The sequence below is a fragment of the Lontra canadensis genome, unplaced genomic scaffold (assembly GCF_010015895.1).
Source record: "Lontra canadensis isolate GAN:19392208 unplaced genomic scaffold, GSC_riverotter_1.0 scaffold103, whole genome shotgun sequence".
Classification (NCBI taxonomy): Eukaryota; Metazoa; Chordata; class Mammalia; order Carnivora; family Mustelidae; genus Lontra; species Lontra canadensis.
The window spans coordinates 4080286-4103987 of record NW_022631097.1 but is presented as its reverse complement, the minus strand read 5'-3'; the positions used below and the strand labels follow the sequence as shown (position 1 = coordinate 4103987).

Sequence of the window (23702 nt, the reverse complement as noted above, 5' to 3'; positions counted from 1 at the left end):
CTAAAATAAGTTTAGATTATTTTCAATAAAGCTTTTAATTATCAAGCCTTTTTTATTATGGTCTAACTTACTGAGGCCACCAAATTCAGATCTGAAGCACATGAAAATGGAGTCTTTTCAGAATGCAGTTTCAGAAATATGTTTTACAACTTCTAGTCAAGCTTTTTGTAGAGTGTAACATCAATGTGTGTACATGTATATATCCTAAGAACCTCTTCTGAAATATGCTGAATTTCTGTGCTCAACAATTATTTATTTTTCATAAAACACAAAATATTTAAATGTTTCATCATTTTCTTACCACTCTGGAGTGTATTTCCTTGGCATACAACGGGAATAAAAATTCTGATTCTCCTTCTAGGCGAAGACCATCTTTTGTAACACGCAAGTGACCCATTCCTGTCTGGTAAGAAGATAAGACAATAGAGATTTTGTTATTGCTTTCTTTTTCCTTTCTTTTAGGATTAGCTAAGAACACAGAACATTTTAAGAAGTTTTCTATCGGCACTTTTCTGTATTTCTCTTAAATATTCAATTTCAAACTTTAGTTTTTATTCAATTGTCAGTATTGCATTAACTCTTGTGTAATACAAAGGGCTATTTAGTGGAGAGACAAGATGGCGGGGAACTAGGAGGAGGTGCTGTTTCAACCCGTACCCTAAAGTGAGCTGATTACCTACCAAAGAACTCTGATCACCCATGAAATCAGCCTGATATTAGAATTATACATGTCTGGATCTCTATGGAGATATACTGGTGTCTTCTGCCCACTGGAGGAAGACGCCAGTGGGCAGGTAAAGTGGAGTGGAAACATCAGACTGATATTGGAAGATAAACAAAAGGGGGAGGGAGCCACCAGAAGCAACCCATTGGAAAGTTATACCCCAATATGAGAGTGCCCTGAGACTGGGGACAAGCATTAACTTGGAGTCTGGTTGAAAGCACTCAAAAAGAGCAAAGTATTATGGGGGGAAATTGTGGGAATTGGGGCGGTTAGGGACAGGGGCTTAAGTCCCCAGACCCAGGACAGACACCCCTGGCACTAAGCCAGACAGAGTGTGGCAAAGAAACCAGGTCTTGGTCCCTGAGCTGTGAGCACACCTGAGAGCACCTGGGTGGCGGCTCCTGTGAGGGGCTGGGAGCCTTGCCAGCTGGCAGAACCACAGCCTTTTGCACTCCCCACATGCACGCCGAGCCGTGCTATCAAAATCTGAGTCGCACCCCACACCTCCCCCTGAGAGGTGCCTGTAGGCTCCAGCTAGCAGAACCACAGCCTTTTGCACTCTCCGTGTGCATAGGCCACATGACCAGAGTCTGAGTCGTGCCCCACACCCTCCCCTGAGAGAGGTGCATGGAGGCACCAGCCTGGAGCTCTCAGACCCGGAAAGTCTGAACACGCCCAGCCCGGGCCAGCAGGAAAATCTCAGTATGCAATAGTTGCTTGGGACCTCTCTGGCAGTCTGGAGCTCCCCTGACAGCTGCCACTGTCATGGCAGGAGTCCCTGCATCCCCAGGGACTGCAACGGGGAACGTGCTCTGCCAGAGGCCAAGGGGGAATTTATGTGCTCTGCAGCACCCAGAGGGGAACAGACTGAGGCTTCTCTCTGAGAGGGAGGTCTGGGTGTAGTTTGCTTTCCTCTAAACCTCCAAAAACCATCAAGAGCCACCAAGGGGAGAGAAAACAAACAAACAAACAAACATAAAAACCTCCAGAGAACAAAAGCCTGAAAAACCGGTTTCCTCAGAGCCCACCCCCTTGATGGGGGTGGGAGGACTTAACTCAGGGAACATTGCCTGAAAACCCATGCAGCAAGCCCCTCCCCCAGAAAGCCAACATGGGTGGGGGGAGACAAGAGAACAACCACCACTACTTCATAGATACAACTTTTATTTTTAATTCGTTCCCACTACTCTGGTTCATTTTTTTTATAAATAATCTTTTAACCTATTTACCATCACAGTGAGATGTCCAGTACATCAAATTCCGTAATAACCTTTTAACCTGAACTTTTTGATACATATACCTGTGTTTTTCTTTTCTTTTCTATTTTTTAATTTTTAAAAATTTTATTTTAGTTTAGTTTATTCTTTTTTCTTTTTATTTTTTAATATTCATACACAGTTAAACTTCAAGGTAATCCCCTTTCCCTAATCAATGCTACCCCTACAGGTAAACCAACTTTTAATCCCCCTTTATCTTAGGAAAGTTGAGTCCTTTAACAAAGATATCAAGATACATCCAGGAAGAATCAAAATAACCTTCCTTGCCCACACTGAGAATTTATAACCACTCTACTATCTTTTTCTTCCGCCAGTGTTTCTGTGTATTTGTGTTTGTCCTGGTAGTATATAAATCTTATACTTGGGGTTCTTTTTGATGAGGTTCTTTTTTCTTTTGCTTTTATATATATATATATTTTTTTCTCTTGTCATCTACTTTTATCAGTCTTTTTGTTGTCTGTTTTTGTTTGTATACTTCAAAAATCTTACCTTGGGTCCCATTTGAGATGGGCCCTCTCTTTTATCTTTCTTTTTTTCCCTGTCTATCTCTCTCTTTTTTCTTTTTTCTCTCTTTCTTTTTTCTTTCATTTGGGTGGGGACTCTTGATTGCTCAGAAGGGTTCCAGGGTGCACCTTACCTGCACCACAGTTGATACATTCAGCTACATCCATTCAGCCATCTCTCACCAAAATAACTAGGAGGAGGAATGCCCAACAGAAGAAAAATTCAGAGGCTGGGCTTCTGCAACAGAGCTAATGGCTATCGACATAGACAATATGTCGGAAAGGGAATTCAGGCTAACAATTATCCAGGCAATAGCTAAGTTGGAGAAAGCAATGGATGACAAAATGGAATTGATTAGGGCAGAACTGAAAGCCACCAGGGATGATGTTCACAATGTTCTCAATGAGTTCCAATCTAATCTAAATTCTCTAAAAGCTAGGGTAACTGAGATAGAAGATAGAATTAGTGATCTGGAGGACAAATAGATAGAGAGAAAGGATCAGGAGGAAGCCTGGAACAAACAGCTTAGAAACCACGAAAACAGAATTAGGGAAATAAATGATGCCATGAAACATTCCAATGTCAGAATTATTGGAATCCCTGAGGGGGAGGAGAAAGAAAGAAGACTAGAAGATATAGTAGAAGACTAGAAGATACAGACTAGAAGATATAGAAGACTAGAAGATATAGATTCTCCATGAAAATTTTCCCAATCTCGCGAATGGAACCAGCGTTCATGTACTAGAGGCTGAACGATCTCCCCTCAAGATTATAGAATCTAGAAAGTCTTCAAGACACCTGATAGTAAGAATGAGGAATCATAATTGTAGACAGGATCTCTTGAAAGCAGGTAGGACAAAGAAGCTCCTTACGTACAGAGGAAAGTCCATCAGAATAACATCAGACCTGTCCACAGAAACCCGGCAAGCCAGAAAGGGCTGGCAAGATATATTCGGTGCATTAAATGAGAAGAACATGCAGCTAAGAATACTTTATCCAGCAAGACTGAGATTCAAAATGGATGGAGAGATAAAGAGTTTCCAAGACCATCAAGGCTTCAAAGAGTATGTGACCATCAAGCCGACACTGCAGGAAATATTAAGGGGGGTTCTATAAAAGAGGAAAAATCCTAAGAATATCACTGAACAGAAATATATGGAGACAATCTACAGAAAGAAAGACTTCAAAGGTAATATGATGTCAATAAAAACGTATCTATCAATAATCACTCTCAATGTGAATGGCCTAAATGCGCCCATAAAATGACACAGGGTTGCAGACTGGATAAAATGACAGGATCCATCCATATGTTGTCTACAAGAGACCCATTTAGAAGCTAAGGATACACCCAGACTGAAAGTTAAGGGATGGAGAAGCATCTTTCATGCCAATGGGTCTCAAAAGAAGACCAGGATAGCAATTCTTGTATCAGATGAATTAGATTTTAAACTAAAGACTGTAGTCAGAGATACAGAAGGACACTGCATCATTCTTAAAGGGACTATCCGCCAAGATGATCTAACAATTGTAAATATCTATGCCCCCAATATGGGAGCAGCCAATTACGTAAGAAAACTATTAATCAAGATAAAGAGTCATATTGATATGAATACATTAATAGTAGGAGATCTTAACAGGCCTCTCTCAGTAATAGACAGATCATCCAAGCAGAAAATCAATAAAGAAACAAGAGCATTGAATGACACATTGGACCAGATGGACCTCATAGATATATACAGAACATTCCATCCTAACACAACAGAATACTCATTCTTCTCAAGTGCACATGGAACCTTCTCCAGAATAGACCACATACTGGGTCACAAATCAGGGCTCAACCGATACCAAAAAACTGAGATTACCCCCTGCATATTCTCAGACCACAATGCATTGAAACTGGAGCTCAATCACAAGGAAAAGTTCAGAAGGAACTCAAACACCTGGAAGCTAAAGACCACCTAGCTTAAGAATGCTTGGATCAACCAGGAGATCAAAGAAGAACTGAAACAATTCATGGAAACCAATGAAAATGAAGACACTTTGGCCCCAAACCTATGGGATACAGCAAAGTTGGTCCTAAGGGGGAAATACATAGCCATCCAAGCCTTCCTCAAAAAAATAGAAAAATCCGGAATACACCAGCTGTCTCTACACCTTAAAGAACTGGAGAATCAACAACAAATTAAGCCAACTCCACACACAGGAAGGGAAATCATCGAAATTAGAGCAGAGATCAATGAGATAGAAACTAGAGATACAATAAAACATATCAATGAAGTTAGAAGTTGGTTTTTTGAAAGAATCAGTAAGATTGATAAACCATTGGCCACACTAATCCAAAGAAAAGAGAGAAAGCTCAAATTAATAAAATTATGAATGAAAAGGGAGAGATCACAACTAACACCAGGGAAGTAGAAAGAATCATCAGAAGTTATTATCAACAGTTATATGCCAATAAGTTAAGCAACGTAGATGAAATGGATGTATTCCTGGAAAGCTATAAACTCCCAAAATTGAACCAGGAAGAAATTGACAACCTGAATAGATGGATATCTAGTAGTGAGATTGAAGCAGTGATCAAAAACCTCCCCCAAAACAAGAGCCCAGGACCTGACGGATTCCCTGGGGAATTCTACCAAACTTTCAAAGAAGAAATAACACCTATTCTCCTGAAGCTGTTTCAAAAAAATTGAAGCAGAAGGAAAACTTCCAGACTCTTTCTATGAAGCCAGCATTACCCTGATCCCCAAACCAGGCAACTACCACACCAAAGAGGAGAATTTCAGACCAATATCACTGATGAATATGGATGCTAAGATTCTCAACAAGATCCTAGCAAACAGGATCCAACAGCACATTAAAAAGATTATCCACCATGACCAGGTGGGATTCACCCCTGGGTTACAAGGATGGTTCAACATTCGCAAATCAATCAATGTGATAGAGCAAATCAATAAGAGAATAGAGAAAAACCACATGGTCCTCTCAATTGATGCAGAAAAAGCATTTAACAAAACCCAGCATCCGTTCCTGATTAAAATGCTTCAAAGTATAAGGACAGAGGGAACATTCCTGAACTTCATAAAATCTATCTATGAAATACCCACAGCAAATATCATCCTCAATGAGAAAAAGCCTGTAGCCTTCCCGTTGAGATCAGGAACAGGACAAGGATGCCCACTCTCACCACTCTTGTTCAACATAGTAGTAGAAGTCCTAGCAACAGCAATCAGACAACAAAGAGAAATAAAAGGTATCCAAATTGGCAATGAAGAAGTCAAACTCTCTCTGTTCACAGATGACATGATTCTTTATATGGAAAACCCAAAAGACTCCACCCCCAAACTACTAGAACTCATACAGCAATTCAGTAAGGTGGCAGGATACAAAGTCAATGTATGGAAATCAGTGGCTTTCTTATACACTAACAATGAAAATACAGAAAGGGAAATTAGAGAATCAATTCCATTTACTATAGCACCAAGAACCATAAGATACCTGGGAATAAACCTAACCAAAGAGGTAAAGGATCTGTATTCGAGGAACTACAGAACACTCACGAAAGAAATTGAAGAAGACAAAAAAAGATGGAAGACCATTCCATGTTTTTGGATCAGAAGAATAAACATGTTAAAATGTCTATACTGCCTAGAGCAATCTATCCTTTAATGCCATTATGATCAAAATTCCACCAGTATTTTTCAAAAAGCTGGAACAAATAATCCTAAAATTTGTATGGAATTAAAAGAGAGACAAAATTGCTAAGGAAATGTTGAAAAAGAAAAACAAAACTGGGGGCATCACGTTACCTGATTTCAAGCTTTACTACAAAGCTGTGACCACCAAGACAGCATGGTACTGGCATAAAAACAGACACATAGACCAGTGAAACAGAGTAGAGAGCCCAGATATGGACCCTCAACTCTATGGTCAAATAATCTTTGACAAAGCAGGAAAAAATATCCAGTGGAAAAAAGACAGTCTCTTCAATAAATGGTGCTGGGAAAATTGGACAGCTATGTGTAGAAGAATGAAACTCAACCATTCTCTTACACCATACACAAAGATAAACTCGAAATGGATAAAAGGCCTCAATGTGAGGCAGGAATCCATCAGAATCATAGAGGAGAACATAGGCAGTAACTTCTTCTATATCAGCCACAGCAACTTCTTTCAAGATATGTCTCCAAAGGCAAAGGAAACAAAAGCGAAAATGAACTTTTGGGACTTCCTCAAGATCAAAAGCTTCTGCACAGCAAAGGAAACAGTCAACAAAACAAAGAGGCAACCCACGGAATGGGAGAAGATATTTGCAAATGACACTACAGACAAAAGGCTGATATCCAGGATCTATAAAGAACTTCTCAAACTCAACACACACCAAACAGATAATCATGTCATAAAAGGGGCAGAAGACATGAACAGACACTTCTCCAATGAAGACATACAAATGGCTATCAGACACATGAAAAAATGTTCATCATCACTAGCCATCAGGGAGATTCAAATTAAAACCACAATGAGATACCACCTTACACCAGTTAGAATGGCCAAAATTAGCAAGACAGGAAACAATGTGTGTTGGAGAAGATGTGGAGAAAGGGGAAACCTCTTACACTGTTGGTGGGAATGCAAGTTGGTGCAGCCACTTTGGAGAACAGTGAGGAGATTCCTTAAGAAATTAAAAATATTCAACATGGGGGATTAAGGGAGTAGGAGAAGAGTAAATGAAACAAGATGGGATTGGGAGGGAGACAAACCATAAGTGACTCTTAATCTCACAAAACAAACTGAGGGTTGATGGGGGTAGGGGGGCTGGGTGAGGGGGGGTGGGGTTATGGACATTGGGGAGGGTATGTGCTATGGTGAGTGCTGTGAAGTGTGTGTAAACCTGGTGATTCACAGACCTGTACCCCTGGGGATAAAAATATATGTTTATAAAAAATAAAATAAAAGAAATAAACTATTTTAGTAAAAAGAAAAAAAAAAGAAATTAAAAATAGAGCTTCCCTATAACCCTGCAATTGCACTACTGAGTATTTACCCCAAAGATGCATATGTAGTGAAAAGAAGGACCATCTGTACCCCAATGTTTATAGCAGCAATGGCCACGGTCACCAAACTGTGGAAAGAACCAAGATGCCCTTCAACTGATGAATGGATAGGAAGATGTGGTCCATATACACTACGGAGTATTATGCCTCCATCAGAAATAATGAATACCCAACTTTTGTATCAACATGGATGGGACTTTGAGAGATTATGCTGAGTGAAATAAGTCAAGCAGAGAGAGTCAATTATCATATGGTTTCACTTATTTGTGGAGCATAACAAATAACATGGAGGACATAGGGAGATGGAGAGGAGAAGGTTGCTGAGGGAAATTGGAAGGCAAGATGAACTATGAGAGATTATGGACTCTGAAAAACAATCTGAGGGTTTTGAAGGGGCAGGGGTGGGAGGTTGGGGGAACCAGGTATTGGGTATTATGGAGGGCACATATTGCATGGAGCACTGGGTGTGGTGCATAAACAATGAATTCTGTTACACTGAAAAGAAATTTAAAAAACAGAAAGAAAAGAAAAAGAAAGGTCTATTTAGCAAATACATGTAAGACTTAGAGTCATGTTATCATAGAAACCCAAGAGCCCCACCCCCAAGATGTCAGAAAAAGGTGCTTGCCATGACTATTTACGAACACTTTCAGAAGTTAAGATGTCATAAAAAGACTGTTTTTTGGCATCCAGTTCTCTGAGCTTTAACAACAGTCCATAAGGTACAGAACAGTTCCAGCACCCCACCCCAATAGTACCTTAAAGTCTTCAAGTGTATCTAGCAGGTTTACAATATAGCAATTTTGTATTGGCCAGCCCTTAAGTGAAAAGCAATATGGGAGGATGTGGAGCTCTATTCAAGATGTCTGTCCTCACAAAGTTTCCAGTCATGGAGAATGACTGGAGAGAAGGATAGAAGGCTTACTTCTGGAGATTATCAGTGACCATGATTCTGTTAAATCTTGCAGATATATTAAAACACTATCCTCACTTGGTTTCCAGGATACTACACTACACTCTCCTAGCTTTTCTCCTTGCCCTCTACACATTCATCCTCCTCTACCCAGCCTGACTGAGCTTGAGATGGCCACTTTCCTGTGATCCCTCTCTGGTCATGATGGCAGCTTCCATTACCATCTCAGTGTGGAAATTCTCACCTTTTTAAAATTTACAGTATACATTCTCTCTTCTGAGCTTCACCCATATATAAGATCATCTATCTCTGCTTCCCTTTTGAACGTCTTCGGAGCACCTAAATATAACAAATTGAATTCCGATCTTTCCTCTCTTCCTCCAGGATAGAGGTAGATTTAAGAAAGGGAGAGCAGAACAATCAGGCAAATGAAACAAAAACATTAAGGACAACTTTATGCAGTGATAGGTGATTTCCAGGACAGAGAGATGTTACTCTGAACTGATGTCATAGACTTCTCTTTTGAAGAATTCCACCGATTGATAAGCCCCCCTAATAAGAACCAGATTCAGTCTGGAATTACTCTGCCTGGTTATTTGTCTGTGAACCACCATTATGGTCCTCTTCCCAAACTCAGGTGTGGGAGCAGTGGAGTTTGCATTGTGCTTAATGGAAGTCCCTCTGTGCTCTGGGCTTGTGTCAATTCCTACCATAGGCAGGGAAATTCTCCTGAGTCTCTCTGACACCTATGATTCAGTGTGTAGCTTGCTTTAAAGAAAGGGCTAAATCTAAAAAGGTTGACAGCTACTGTTCTACATTATCTCACAAAATCTAACCATGCAATTGTAAGGCACAGTTTATGAAATTAAGCTAACATTAGCAATATTATGAACTCCATCATTTATGGATAATAAACCAATTTTTAGCAAACAATTCCATTAGTAATTTTTTGTCCTAGAGTTAACCAAAGTGAAGTCTCAAGATTATATAATCAAATCTGAAAATCTGCTGCTGAATTTCTGGGTTCAGTGAAACACATGCCAGGAGTTTTTCTGGACCGTATTTAGCTCTATGGGGAGGGGGGGCACCAATAAAAAAGTAATGATAATTCCAGCCTCTGAAGTAGCTAATTTACATAATCAGATTGCAAAAGTTCATTGTTCCTTGTCATGTGTCATCTCCTCCTCTGGCTATTCCTCTGTCTCCTTACTTGAAAAATAAGGAAATTGACATAAAGTGACCAAAGCCTCTTTTCACCTGTAATATTCTATGGTTTTAATAAAATGAATTACAAACCTCTGCAAACAACCAATCACTCCTCAGTGTCTGAAAACAAAAGAATATACCTATTTGTCAAGTTTTTTTGTTTTGTTTTTTGTTTGTTTGTTTTAGTCAGCAATGTTGAGGTATAATTCACAAATAATAAAATTTACCTTTTTTAGGGAACAAGTTTTCACAAAGCACAAAACACCAACACTCTTCTGAGTGAAGTTATAGAAGAGTTCTAGAGACCATAAAACCTGCCTCCCTGAAATCACTCCCCACTCCCACACTCCCATTCCTTGGCAAAGATTGCTTTCTGTTCCAGTAGTTTTTGTCTTTTGCAGAATGTCATATAAATGGAATCATACAGTATGCAGCCTTTTCAGACTGCCTTCTTTCAGTAGAATAATGCATTTGACATTCAGCCATGCTCTTGTGCATATCAGTTTGTTTTATTTTAGAGATGAGTAGTATTCCTCTGGATGAATATATCATAATTTTTTTTATGCATCTATCAGTTGAAGGATATTTAGGTTGTTTTGATGATTATAAAAAAAGGCTTCTCTGTGAACATAATTATTATCACTTCTGTTGAACAAATGCCTAGCAATGGGATTGCTGGGTTGTATGGTAGGTTTATGGTTAATCTTTTAAGAAATAAACTGCCAAACTCTTTTCAAAGGCGGTTTTACCATTTTGCATTCCCATAAACAATATATGAGTGTTCTGGTTGTACCACATTCTTGTCGATACTTAGTATTGTCAGTATTTTTTCCCATTCTAGTAGGTATATGATAGTATCGTATCATGATTTTAATTTGTATTTTCCTAATGACTAATGATGTCAAGCATTTTTTTTTTTGTTAACATATAATGTATTATTTGCCCCAGAGGTACAGGTCTGTGAATCATCAGGCTTACACATTTCACAGCACAATATCCATAACCCAAACACCTTATTCCTACCCTCCCCACCACCCTATTCCTACCCTCCCACCCCCTAGAAACCCTCAGTTTGTTTCATGACATTAAGAGTCTTTTATGGTTTGTTTCCCTCCTGATCCCATCTTGTTTCATTTTTTCCTTCCCTATCCCCCACAAACCCCCCACCCCCCTCAAATTCCTCATATCAGAGAGATCATATGATAATTGTCTTCTCTGATTGACTTATTTAGCTCAGCATAATACCCTCTAGTTCCATCCATGTCATTGCAAATGGCAAGACTTCGTTTCTTTTGATGGCTGCATAATATTCCATTGTATGTGTATACCACATCTTCTTTATGCATTCATCTGTTGATGGACATCTAGGTTCTGTCCATAGTTTGGCTATTGTGGACATTGCTGCTATAAACATTCAGGTGCACATGCCCTTTCAGATCACTACATTTGTATCTTTAGGGTAAATACACAGTAGTGTGATTGCTGGGCATAGGGTAACTCTATTTTCAACTTTTTGAGGAACCTCCATACTGTTTTCCAGAGTGGCTGCAACAGCTTGCATTCCCACCAACAGTGTAGGAGGGTTCCCCTTTCTCTGCATCATCGCCAACATCTGTCATTTCCTGAATGACTTGTTAATTTTAGCCATTCTGACTGGTGTGAAGTGGTATCTTATTGTGGTTTTGATTTGTATTTCCCTGATGCCGAGTGATATGGAACACTTTTTCATGTGTCTGTTGGCCATCTGGATGTCTTCTTTGCAGAAATATCTGTTCATGTCTTCCGCCCATTTCTTGATTGGATTATTTGTTCTTTGGGTGTTGAGTTTGATAAGTTTTTTTATAGATTTTGGATACTAGCCCTTTATCTGATGTCATTTGTGAATGTCTTCTCCCATTCTGTCTGTTGTCTTTTGGTTTTGTTGGTGTCAAGCATTTTTCAATGTGCTTTTGTTATCCATATTTCTTCTTTGGTAAAATTCCTGTTTAATTTTTTTTTCTTCACTGTTTTTTTTCTTATTATTGATGGTTTAGGGCTCTTTATATATTCTGAATACAAATATTTGTTGATATATAATTTGCAAATATTTTCATTCAGTTTGAGGATTTTTATTTCTTTAACTGTGTCTTTTGAAAAACAAAGTTTTTTAATTTTCAAGAAGTTTATCGATTTTGTCTTTTATGGTCATGATTTTGATGTTTTATATGACAACTTTACCTAAACCAAGAACCCATTTTCTATGTTTTCTTCTAGAATTTTTATAGTTTTAGAATATACAGTTAGGTCTATGACCAGTTTTTAGTTAACTTTTATGTATGGTGTGAGGTATAGATAAAGATTATTTTGTATATGGATATCCAACTATTTCAGCACGATATCAAGAAAATTTTATTCATTCTCCACTGAATTACTTTTGTCCTCTTGTAAAAAATTAATTATCCATGTGTGGTTGTATTTATGGACTCTCTATTCTTTTCTATTAACCCATGTGTCTATTGATTATTCTGACTTTACCATTACAGTTTGAAATCAAATAGTGTGAATTTACTAATTTTGCCTTCTTCAAAACTGTTTTAAAAGGTTTTTATTATGATAAAATAAATATAACAAAATTTGCCATTTATCTATTTTTAATTGTACAGTTAGTGGTATTAAGTACATTCATGTTGTTGTGCCATCTCCATAGTCCATCTCGATAATTTTTTCATCTTTTCCAACTGAAAATCTATACTCTTTAAACCACTACTCTCCATCTCCCCTTCCTCTAGCCCCTGGTATCCACTATTCTACTTCCTGATTCTATGACTCTGATTATTCTAAGTACCTCATTAAGTGGAATCATATATATTCATCTTTTTTCTCTGTATTCTTATTTCTTGGATTTAAATATAAGTTTTAGAATCACTGTATCTATTCTACAAAAATTTCTTCTGGGATTTTGATTACCAACATATTGAACATAAATCTCAATTTGGGGAAGAACTGACATCTTAACAATATCAAATTCTTCCAAAGCATAAACACTATTTCCCTATTTATTTAATTTTAAATATTTCTTTCATCTGTAGTTTTGAAGTTCTCAGCATGCAAATCTTACCCATATTTTGCTAGATTTTTACATAAATACTTCATGTCTCTTGATGCCATTACAGAGGATATTATTTTTATTACATACTAACTTCCATTTAGTCAGTATTGTTCTGGTTTATGCTTTTTCCTTCTTTTATTTTCAAACTCCCTAATTTTTTTTTCTTTATGTCTCTTGTAAGCAGATTATAGATGATCTTTTTAAAAACACAACTTGAAAATGTCTATTAGCAGTGGAGTTTAATGTTCACAGTCAGTAAAATTACTGAAATATTTTGAAGGACTTCTACTACCTGATTTTTCTCTAAGAAAATTTATACTGGTTATTCAGTACACTCTCCCGTGACCTGACAATCGTTTTTTTCAGTAAAATGGCCTCTTGAGGCCATAGCAAAGTCCTATAAGAATATTGTGGTTTTAAGAAGACAAAAGATGTAAGATTCCATTAAGGCCAAGTGTTCTTGTTAAATAAAATGTCCCAGCTGAGTGAAGAGGGCATCTATGAAGATGTGTGACCCAGTTTTGGATGTCATGTCCCAGAAGGGTGAATAGTACCCCTCAGCATTGAAGCCCCCAAGGAAAGGTGTCAAGCTCAAATGGAAGGGGAGGCATCTGTGTAGGAAAGAGTGTGGTGGCAGAGGTCTGAGAGTGGAAACATGAAGGGGATTGACTGAATAAGTAGATGAAAGAGTAATGGGAGCCAAGTTCCTCATATCAAGGAACGGAGCACACACACACACACACACACACACACACACACACACACAGTGAGAGAGAGAGAGAGAGAATATCAGGTTAAACCCTGTCATGTTGGACTGCATTTAAAATTTGTATGAACCCATGGTGTTCCATGTGTACCTGGGTAGGTAGAGAAATAAATGTTCATACAAAGTGGTGTGTGTATGTGTGTGTGTTACATCCTCTGAGTCTGGGAGTAACAGCACATCAATAGCAATGAGCATGTCTGACACTTCAATCTTAGTTTCCAAATACCATTCCCCACTAAAAGGAACAAGAGGTCCTTGGAGAGATCACTAATTTCAGGGCCAGAGTAAGGAAAGAACATGATAGGCATGGAACACCTTATGCCAGAAGATAAGGAAGTGTTCAAAGAATAATGAGGATAGGTTAAAAGACAGAAAAGCCCACTAAAAAGGCCTCCCAGAAGCCAAATCAGATTCAACATGAAGATCAAAAGAAATGATGGCAATGGATAATGAGAACCTGCTAGATAGAATTAGAAATCATGAGCCCATACAGGCATGCAAAAATAAATGAATGAATGGAAGGGCTGATGAAAACAGGATCTTTACATAGTTTGAAACTATTTCCTTACAAATTAATTATAACTGTAAATGGGAAAATGACAATTTTACAATGAAGAAGCCTGGCCCTTTAATCAAGTGTTCCAAGTGGTGGGTCAAGTAAAAAATTTGCTGTGCTGATGAAAGTCTTGAATTCCAGAAGGTGGAACAGAGAGTTTCTGGCATTGGAGAATGGGGGTAGGAAGAGGACAGTGCATGACCAGAGCCTTGGAGCATCTGACTGCAGGAGATGAGCAACAAGGAGGTGAGGGTTTCTTACGGTGAACAACATCAGTCATGATGAAAGGAAAATGGGCGTCGACTGCAGTGGACTTGAGGTGGATGGTGGAAGTAGATCTGTAATGGCAAGTGGGCAGTAAGAAGACAGGTGCCTGATGCTCCCTATTGACTTACTTATGAGGGAAAGGTCTGCAGCAGCATGGCCATAGGCTCTATGCACGGGTCCATTCCTGACCCTTGTGAGATGGAGCAGACTTGCTCTGGATTCCTGGGGTTCTCTCTTGACTCTTGCTAATTGCACTGTGGCTCCCTCACTTTTTCTCCACTGTATCATACAAATTGAAGCATGGTCTTTCATGCTTCCATGGGTTTGCTCATGTTGTTGACTAAAAAATTTCTTATTTTAACTTATACAGCTAAATCTTATTAATCCTTCAAGAGTCTTCAAGACCCTGTACATAGTACCCTGTGCATAGCTCTATATTAGCACATATATGATTACCAATACATGAGCCGGCTTGTTTCTACAAAAGTATTGGTTACTCCTCTTTCAGAGGTAGAGTATAACCCTCTCCCCCATGAACCTGAGCTAACAGCAGAAATGACATCAAAAGAAGCCTTGAGGCTTCTGCTCAGGCCCCTTGGACTACTTTAGAAGCCCTGAGTACTACCGTGTAAGAAGTCCAGGTACTCTGAGATCACATGCTGAAGAGACTAAGAACAGACTCTCCAGTAGTCAATACCAGCTGAGCCCAACTTTCCAGCCATCCCTGCCTGCACTGGCACCAGATATATGAATGAAGTCATCTCAAACCATCCAAACCAGTCCTAATGCCTACTAATTATATGAGTGACCTCAATTGACATTATGGGGAACAGAACTGCCTACCTGGGCCCTGCCCCATTTTTTAACCTACAAAATCAAAAGTTATGATAAAATAGCTTTTGTTTTAAGCCATTCATTTCTAGAATGATATTAATAGATGTAATAGATACCTGGAATACTTCTTGCAAGCAGGGATTAAGCACATCTACTCTCACCTCTTGATTTAATATCTGATGCATGAAAGTGCTTATTACATGGTTGTTGAACTGCTAAATGGTCTGTTTCCAGAAAAAAAAAATCAGAAGTTCAGCCAATAAAACTCAGTTATCATTTAGATCCTACATTACACCACACTATCAGCTTAATGTTTCTATGACATCTCAACGCTGGCTTTCCTTCCTTTGGTGTATCCTCTGCTGTCAATTCTAATGTGACTGTACCCTCATGCATTCATTCTTTCAGCAAAAATCATCCAAGTGCCAGATTTTGACTCTGTTCTGCTTGCAACACTCACTCCAAGTGGGCTCAACACTTCCGCGCAATAGTAAGGGGAAGGAAGAGCAGTACCAGCAGGATGATGCCTTGATTAAATCCTTAGGTAGTTTACACAGAATGCCAGGAGGATGAGCTCTGTAGTTCAAAGTGTCTCCCACGTAATGGCAGTAGGTAGAATGAGCAGGACGATGTCATGACTCAAATTCATCCTCTCAAAGAAACGAGGGAGGAAGAATTTCCAAACCACTTCCAAATTACTCCTTTCATCTTCCCAAAGCTCAAGTTAACAGGTCAAATGTTGCTCTGGCCCTTAATCATCATTTTCTTACTTGCAGACTTAGCATTTACAGTTGAGAACAGCCAAAGTAGAATATGATTTAATCAACTTTCTGTAGAACTTAAATTCATTTGGTCAATTTCATATTGTGTTGACTTTCTTCATTGTGGAGGTCAAAAGATTGTAAAATATTTGATAGTTCTGCAAGCTTCTCTTTTTTTCTTTCATTTCTTAATGTTTAGTTAACCTATATATCCTTTTGAATTTACCACATTAATTTTGTTTCAAATAACTAGCTTTGATAATTTTCCATTCTTGTATAAAATAAATTATCCTCTGTCTTCCTTCTCTGGTCAGCACTGCCCCCACTCAATACCTTCTAAAAGCTAGCTGGGTGTAATAAGGAAACACTCATTTTTTTTTATTCCTGTGTAAGGAAGAACTCAGCTCTCCCTGTAATGTCTTTCCTTCCTGTGAAGTTCCTATACTTCACACAGAACACTTCCTCTCTGACATTCACATTTAGGGCATTAAAATGTAGACATCTTGAGGCCATTATTTAGCCTACCACACTTACCAATTGAAAATCAAGTGGTAGAAGCTTCTATGGTTCTTGCCAAGATTTAATGTGTATTTAGATCACCTCGGGACTTGATAAAATACAACTACTAGCCAGTGGGTCTAGGGTGGGACCTGAGAGTGTACATTTGTAACCAGCTCCCTGGGGATGCTGTTGCTACTGCTCCAAATACCACAGTGAATGGCAAGGGTTGAACAATGACTCTGATTCTTGGCTGCACATTGGAATCAACTGGGGGGGGGTGTGTAAGAACTACTGATGCCTAGTCCCTACCCCTAGAAGCTGTGCTTAACTTGCTGTGATATATGGCCCTGACACTGGGATTTTTAGAATCTTGAGATACTTGAGTGTTGTGTGAGAATTTCCTTAGGTCTAAGTGTGATTGAGAGGGGGAAAAGTGCAATTGTTAACTAGGAACATTTGTCACTGGCTGGAATTTGGGGTTGACAGATAACTGCCATGTTTGTTGTATATCTGACCATCTGGTGACTTGCTCTGGGCTAGGGATGCCTCCTCAGTGGCTCAGTTGTTTAAGCATCTGCCTTTGGCTCAGGTAATTATCCTAGGATCCTGGGATTGAGTCCTGAATTGGGCTCCTTGCTTGGCAAGGGGCAGCCTTCTCCCTCTGCCTGCTGCTCCCCCTACTTGTGCGCTCTGACAAATAAATTAAATCTTTAAAAAAATATTTGCTCTGGGCTAGAGGCAAAGATGAATGAGATTTAGTCCTTACAGATATTCCACATACTGTGCTCATGGATGGAAGCCCATTCTATGAGCCTCTGCCCACTCATCTTTGTATTACTAGTGCCTAACGTTATGCCTGGCATATAACAAATGTTTGTTGATTCTACTGTATTAGAGACAAAAAGTTCTATCCAGAAGTATTCACAATTCAATAGAGAAGATAAGTTAAATATAATGTAATAAAAGATATATGATATAGAAAGCAATATAGGGTTGGAGGAGCTTAAACTTTCACCTTATTAGAGTGGCTCTTCAACTAAACTGTGTAGGAATAAAAAAAGAAAATATTGGAATTTTTGTGTTTATGAGATTATAACAAAATCAAACACAATAGAAAAATTACCTGGTTCAATCGATTTTAATTTGTGTAGACTGACTCAGAAACAGCAGGATCTATTATATTCTAGGCTCTCTGCTATTGCGGTCACACGCAGAAAACCAAACTCACTAAAACTTTAAGAAAGTTAGGTCCTGGTCTCCATCACACATAGTCCTGACTTACATATAAATTAGGTCCAAATGTCATTTGAATAAAATCCCCTTCCTAGCTTTAAGTAGCAGACATCAAACAATAAACTCATGTCAACACTCTAAAGACTAAGAATGAAAATGTTAGTGTTTTGCTGAACATCTGAAACTTGACTTTTCTCTTAATAACAAGACAATTTATTAAAAATGATAAAGAACAAATACACATATTTACTTTTGAACTAGTCTTTAAATTTTTATTTTTTTTAAAACTGAATGCATGGGACAACTTAAAATCATTGGTAGTGATCAAAAGTAAAAATATAAAATTAATTTTTCCAGTTCCAACCTGACTTAACAGCCAACCTTAGTCTTCTTTCTGAGGACCAAAGGGTCTGGATCCCAAATATAGCACCCCAAATTTTAAGACCCCTATCTGAAGGAGGGACTCCCTAAAACATCTACCTCTGAAAGTCAGCAGGCTTCATCCATGAGCCTCATGAGACTATAGGAAACAAAGAAGCAGTTCTTAATGGGTGCATGAGTATTTACTACGGCTATCCCCCAGAACTCACTGCAGTAGGACTAGGTAAAAAGGCCCATTTCCCAGTCCCTCCCTGAGAGTCATCTGCATACTTTAAAAGCTGCCACCTTTTTTCATGTGTCTCTTGGCCATTTGTATGTCTTCTTTGGAGAAGTGTCTGTTCATGTCTTCAACACCAAAGATACAGATGGAGGGAAAAGAAGGGGCACCTGCACCCCAGTGTTCATAGCAACAATGTTCACAATAGCCAAACTGTGGAAGGAGCTGAGAAGTCCTTTAGCAGATGAATGGATAAAGAAGATGTGGTTCATATATGCAATGGAATATTACTCAGCCATCAGAAAAGATGATTACCTACCATTTATAATGATGTGGATGGAACTAGAGGGCATTATACTAAATGAAATAAGTCAAGCAGAGAAAGACAATTATCATGTGGTTTCATTCATAGGTGGAATATAAGAAATAGCACAAGAGGATCATAGGGAAAGGGAGGAAAAAACTGAATGGAAAGAAATCAGAGAGGGAGAAAAACTATGAGAGACAATTGACTCTAGGGAACTGAGGGTTGTGGAAGGGGAGGTGGGTGGAAGGATGGGGTAACTGGGTAACAGGCATTAAAGAGGGCACATAATGTGATGAGCACTGGGTGATACACGCAACTAATAAATCACTGAACACTAAATAAAAATTAATGATGTAACAATGTTGGCTAGTTGAATTTAAATGAAAAAAAAAAAAAAAAAAAAAAAAAAAAAGTGTCTCAATGTAGTTTAATTAAAAAAAAAAAAAAAAAAAAAAAAAAAGCTACTGCCTGAGGGTCAGGCTTCTAATTTAGCACACATCTTTGGTCTGGCTATGATCTTCCCCAGAGTACAGCAGGGAAACCAGTGGATACTTCTACCTTCTCCCTCAAGTCTCCTAAAATAATAAAAGCAAGATATTAGTATCACCTTGGAAGGAACGTGTATACACATCTGGCTCCCCAGCTTCTATGGCTTCTACGCCTGGATGAGCATACAGATTGCCTGGCTCTGATAGCCAATATGGCTTGCATTCAAGAATCTCAGAGGGCCATGGCAAACAAGGAAGCAGCTTTTAAGGGGCCCAGGAGTGACCCCCCATGGCTAACCACCTAGACCTAGCACAAAGGGAGCAGGCAAAAATGCCCATTTCTTAGTTTCTCCCTGGATGGGGTTTAACTACCTACATTCCCTGCTGCTCCCTGAGGATCTAGCTTTTAATCGACCTGTTTCTAGGTGCTAAAGTCTTCTGCTTTATGGGGCACCTGGGTGGCTCAGTTGGTTAAATGTCTGCCTTTGGCTCAGGTTATGATCCCAGCGTTCTGGGATCAAGTCCTGCATTGTTCCCCTTGCTCAGTGGGGAGCCTGCTTCTCCCTCTCCCTCTGCCTGCAGCTCCCCCTGCTTGTGCTTTCTCATGCTGTCAAATAAAATAAATAAAATCTTTAAAAAAATAAATTCTTCCCCTTTAGGATATTGACAGGTTTTGTCACACTCTTAACTACCAAGAACTAATAAGAACAATGATGGTTATTTGGACAATAACAACAGTTTGAGAGGCAGCTGGAAGCTCCAGCTGGGTTGAATGACAAGGCCCATCCCCTACACAAGACCATTCTGTCAAGACTGGAAGAGGTGGCTATTTTATCTAATATGCAGAAATCAATATAGAAAGTCAAAGAAAATGAAGAAAAATGGAATTATGTTCCAAACAAAAGAATAAGATAAATCTCCAGAAACAGATTCCAGTGAGATAAAGTTAAATAATATACTTGATAGAAAGTTCAAAGTAAATCATAAAGATGCTTACTGAGGTGGAGAGCAATGTATTTCAACACAGAGACAGAAAAAGTATTAAAAATTACCAAACAGAAGTCACAGATGGAAGGGTATAATAGCTGAACTAAAAAAATTCCATAGAGGGGCTTCAACAACAGACTAGATCAAGTTGAAGAAAAGATCAGCAAACTCAAAGACAAGAGAGTGGGATTCATTTCTTCAGAGGAGCAAAAAAAGTAAAAAAAGAGCAAAGATAGCTTTAGGGACTTATGGAACATCATCAAGTGGACTGATAAATACCTTATAGGTGTCCTAGGAGAAGAGAGACAGAAAGGGGCTTATTCAGAGAACTAATGGCTGAAAACTTTCATAACCTGAGGAAAGAAACAGACATTCAGATCCAAGAAGTTCAAATACCAAATGAGATGAGTCCAAAGATAGACACTATAATTAAACTGTCAAAAGTTAAAGACAAGGAGACAATCTTAAAAGCAGCAAGAAAAAAAGCAAACTATTACATACAATGGTAGTTTCATAAAACCATGAAGAGATTTTTCAGTGGGTACTTTGTAGGGCAGAAGGGAGTGGGATAAAATATTTAAAGTGCTGAAAGAGAAAAACTTCCAGCCAAGAATACATACTTTACCTGGCAAAGCTGTTCCTCAGAATTGAAGGAGAGAGAAAGAATTTACTGACAAACAAAAGCTAAAGGAGTCCATCAGCCCTAGACTGGCCTTATTAAAAATAGTAAAGGGAGTTCTTCAAGCTGAAACAAAAAGGTCTTAAGTAGTAAGAGGAAAATCTATGAAAGTATAAAACTCACTGCTGAGTAAATATATGGTAAATTTAAATACTCCAATGTAATGGTAGTAAATTAATCACTTAAAACTGTAGAATGGTGGTAAAAGACAAAAGAAGTAAAAATATGTATAACTACAATAATTTACACTCAATGTAAAAAGATATAAATTGTGTCATCAAAAATATTGGAGGAGGACTGTAAAATGTAGAGTTTTGTATGCACTGAAGTTATGATTAGTTTGAAACAGACTGTTATAGACAGGGCTTCTGGGGAAGACGGGTGAGTGGGGAAGACCCTAAAGTTACTTCATCCTACAAATACAACTAGATAACATTCAAACCAGAGCAAACAACTCAGAAAAGGATGAAAAACTGACCAAAAAAAAAAAAATCCCCAACTAAATTTAGAGAAGAGGCCACAATGAAGAGGGCAGAAAGGATGAAGACTCAAAAAGAAAATTAAACCTCGTGGGTCTGACCACCAGAGGAAGAGAGCTGCAGGTGCAGATATGGGCAAGAAACAAACTAGCACACCAGGGAGATTACAATGGGAAGAGCAATTCCTATAGCATTTGGTTTTGAAAATCAGAGGGCCAAAAATTTTCTGAGTGCTTACAACCAGTGGGACTTAAAGGTTGGAACTTTAAAAATCAACCGCTCAGCTCTGAGAGAGCCCAGAAAGTGATATGAACCTGAGTGCCAGTCTTTAAAGAGACAACACAGCAAAGAACCCATGGAGATACATGAATTGGAGGCAACAGTTTGAAAGGTACCTGGGGCTGAGAGGAGGGAGAGTAAGTTACTAGTATCAGACTTGGCTAAGGGACTTCTCCAGGAACAAAAGAGCTAGAAGGCACTATTTTCCTTCCCTGTGCCTCATGATAAACACCCAACCACTTGTAGGAACCAGCATGGTTTGGGCACTCACTACCTAACTTGCTTATAATGCACCCCAACTCCTGGACAACCAGACCTGCCTCAGTCCTGGTCTGAGGATCCCTTCCCACAGAAGACTCACACAAACCTTGCCAAAATTGCATCTCCTGACCTCTGCAGTGGGTGTACACACTTTGTTAAATCTGCACCCCTGCCCAGGCATGCTTTATGGAGCAGCCCCTGCTGGCTAGTCTCCCCAGTGGTAGAGGATCAGTGCCACCTAGTTAAAAATGAATGTCCTTCCCACTAGTTTCCAGGCATAACTGACTTTCCTAACACAGAAAAACAGACACAAAGAGTCAGGCAAAATGCTACGGAAGAATATGTCCCAGTGAAAGAACAGAACAAAACCCCAGCATGAATGAAATAGATATAAGTAACATGCCTGATAGAGAATTTAAAATAATGATCATAATGATAGTCATTGGACTTGAGAAAAGAGTGGAAGAAATCAGTGAGACCCTTAACACAGAGATAAAAAAGAATCAATCAGAGATGAAGAACACAATAAATGAAATTAAGAATACACTCGATAGAATGAATAGCAAGCTGGAAGAAGCTGAGGAATGAATTAATTAATTAGAAGACAGAGTAATGTAAAGTAATCAAGCTGAACAAATAAGAGAAAAAATAATTATGCAAAATGAGAATAGACTTAGGGAAATTGGCAACTCCATCAAGAGTGGTAACATTTGCCTTATAGGGATCCCAGAAGGAAAAAAGAGTTAAAAAGGGGCACAACATTTATTTGAAGAAATAATAGCTGAAAACTTCCTAATCTGGGGAAGGCAATAGCTATCCAAATCTAAGAGACACAGATATTCCTCAACAGATTCAACCAAAGGAGGTCCATACCAAGATACACAGTAATCAAAATAGCAACAAGTAGTGATTAAAAAAAAGATTAAAATCAGCAAGAGAAAAGGAGACAGTTGCATACAAGGGAGACCCTATAAGGCCATCACTGGGATTTTAAGCAGAAATTTTGCAAGCCAGAAGAAAGTGGCATGATATATTCAAAGTGCTGAAAGGGACTACAGCTAAGAATACTCTATCCAGCAAGGCTATTCATTCAGAATAGAAGGCGAGATAAAGACTTTACCAGATAAATAAAAACTAAAGGAGTTCATGCCCACTAAACCAGCCCTAACAAAAATATTAGAGGGGACTCTGAGTGGAAAGGAAAGATCGTAAGAGAGATTATGAAAAGTAGGAGATACAAAAGTAGTAAAAATAAATATTTCTGTAAAAATATCAGTCAAGGAATTCATAAAGGGATATAAAGTATGACACCATATACCTAAAACATGTGGGAGAAGGAATAAAGAATGGGTTCAAACTTAAGCAACCATCAACTTAATATAGAATGTTATATGCAGATCATGTTATATATAAACCTAATGGTAACCAAACCACTAATAGGTATACAAAGAATAAAGAAAAAGAAATCCAAGTATATCCCTAAAGAAAAACAGAAAACCATGAAAGAGAGAAAGAAGAATCAGAGAAAAACTACAAAAACCACAAAATAAGTAAAAAATAGCAATAGAAATATATATCTGTAAATAATTATTTTATTATTATTATTATTATGTTAGTCACCATATAGTACATCATTAGTTTTTGATGTAGTGTTCCATGATTCATTGTTTGTGTATAACATCCAGTGCTCCACACTATATGTGCCCTCCTTAATATCCATTACTGGGTTAACTCATCCCCTTAACCCTCTCCCCTCTGAAACACTCAGTTTGTTTCCTGGAGTCCATAGGCTTTCATGGTTCATCTCCCCCTCTGACTTCCCCCCCACACACTTCATTTTCTCCCTCCTTCTCTTAACGTCTTCCATCAGTAATTATTTTGAGTGCAAGTGGACTAAACACTTCAATGAAAAGAGAGAGGGTGACAGAATGGATTAAAAA

General features: G+C 38.5%; 1 protein-coding gene across 3 annotated transcripts in view; it reads right to left on the bottom strand.

Moving 5' to 3' along the window:
* SGCG (sarcoglycan gamma) overlaps positions 1-23702 on the bottom strand; it is a 143980-nt gene that overhangs the window by 40723 nt on the left and 79555 nt on the right. For all 3 annotated transcript variants that reach the window (XM_032838198.1, XM_032838196.1, XM_032838197.1), the window contains exon 3: positions 302-403. In XM_032838198.1, the coding sequence (XP_032694089.1) occupies positions 302-403 (102 nt within the window). The remainder of the gene's footprint in view (positions 1-301; positions 404-23702) is intronic.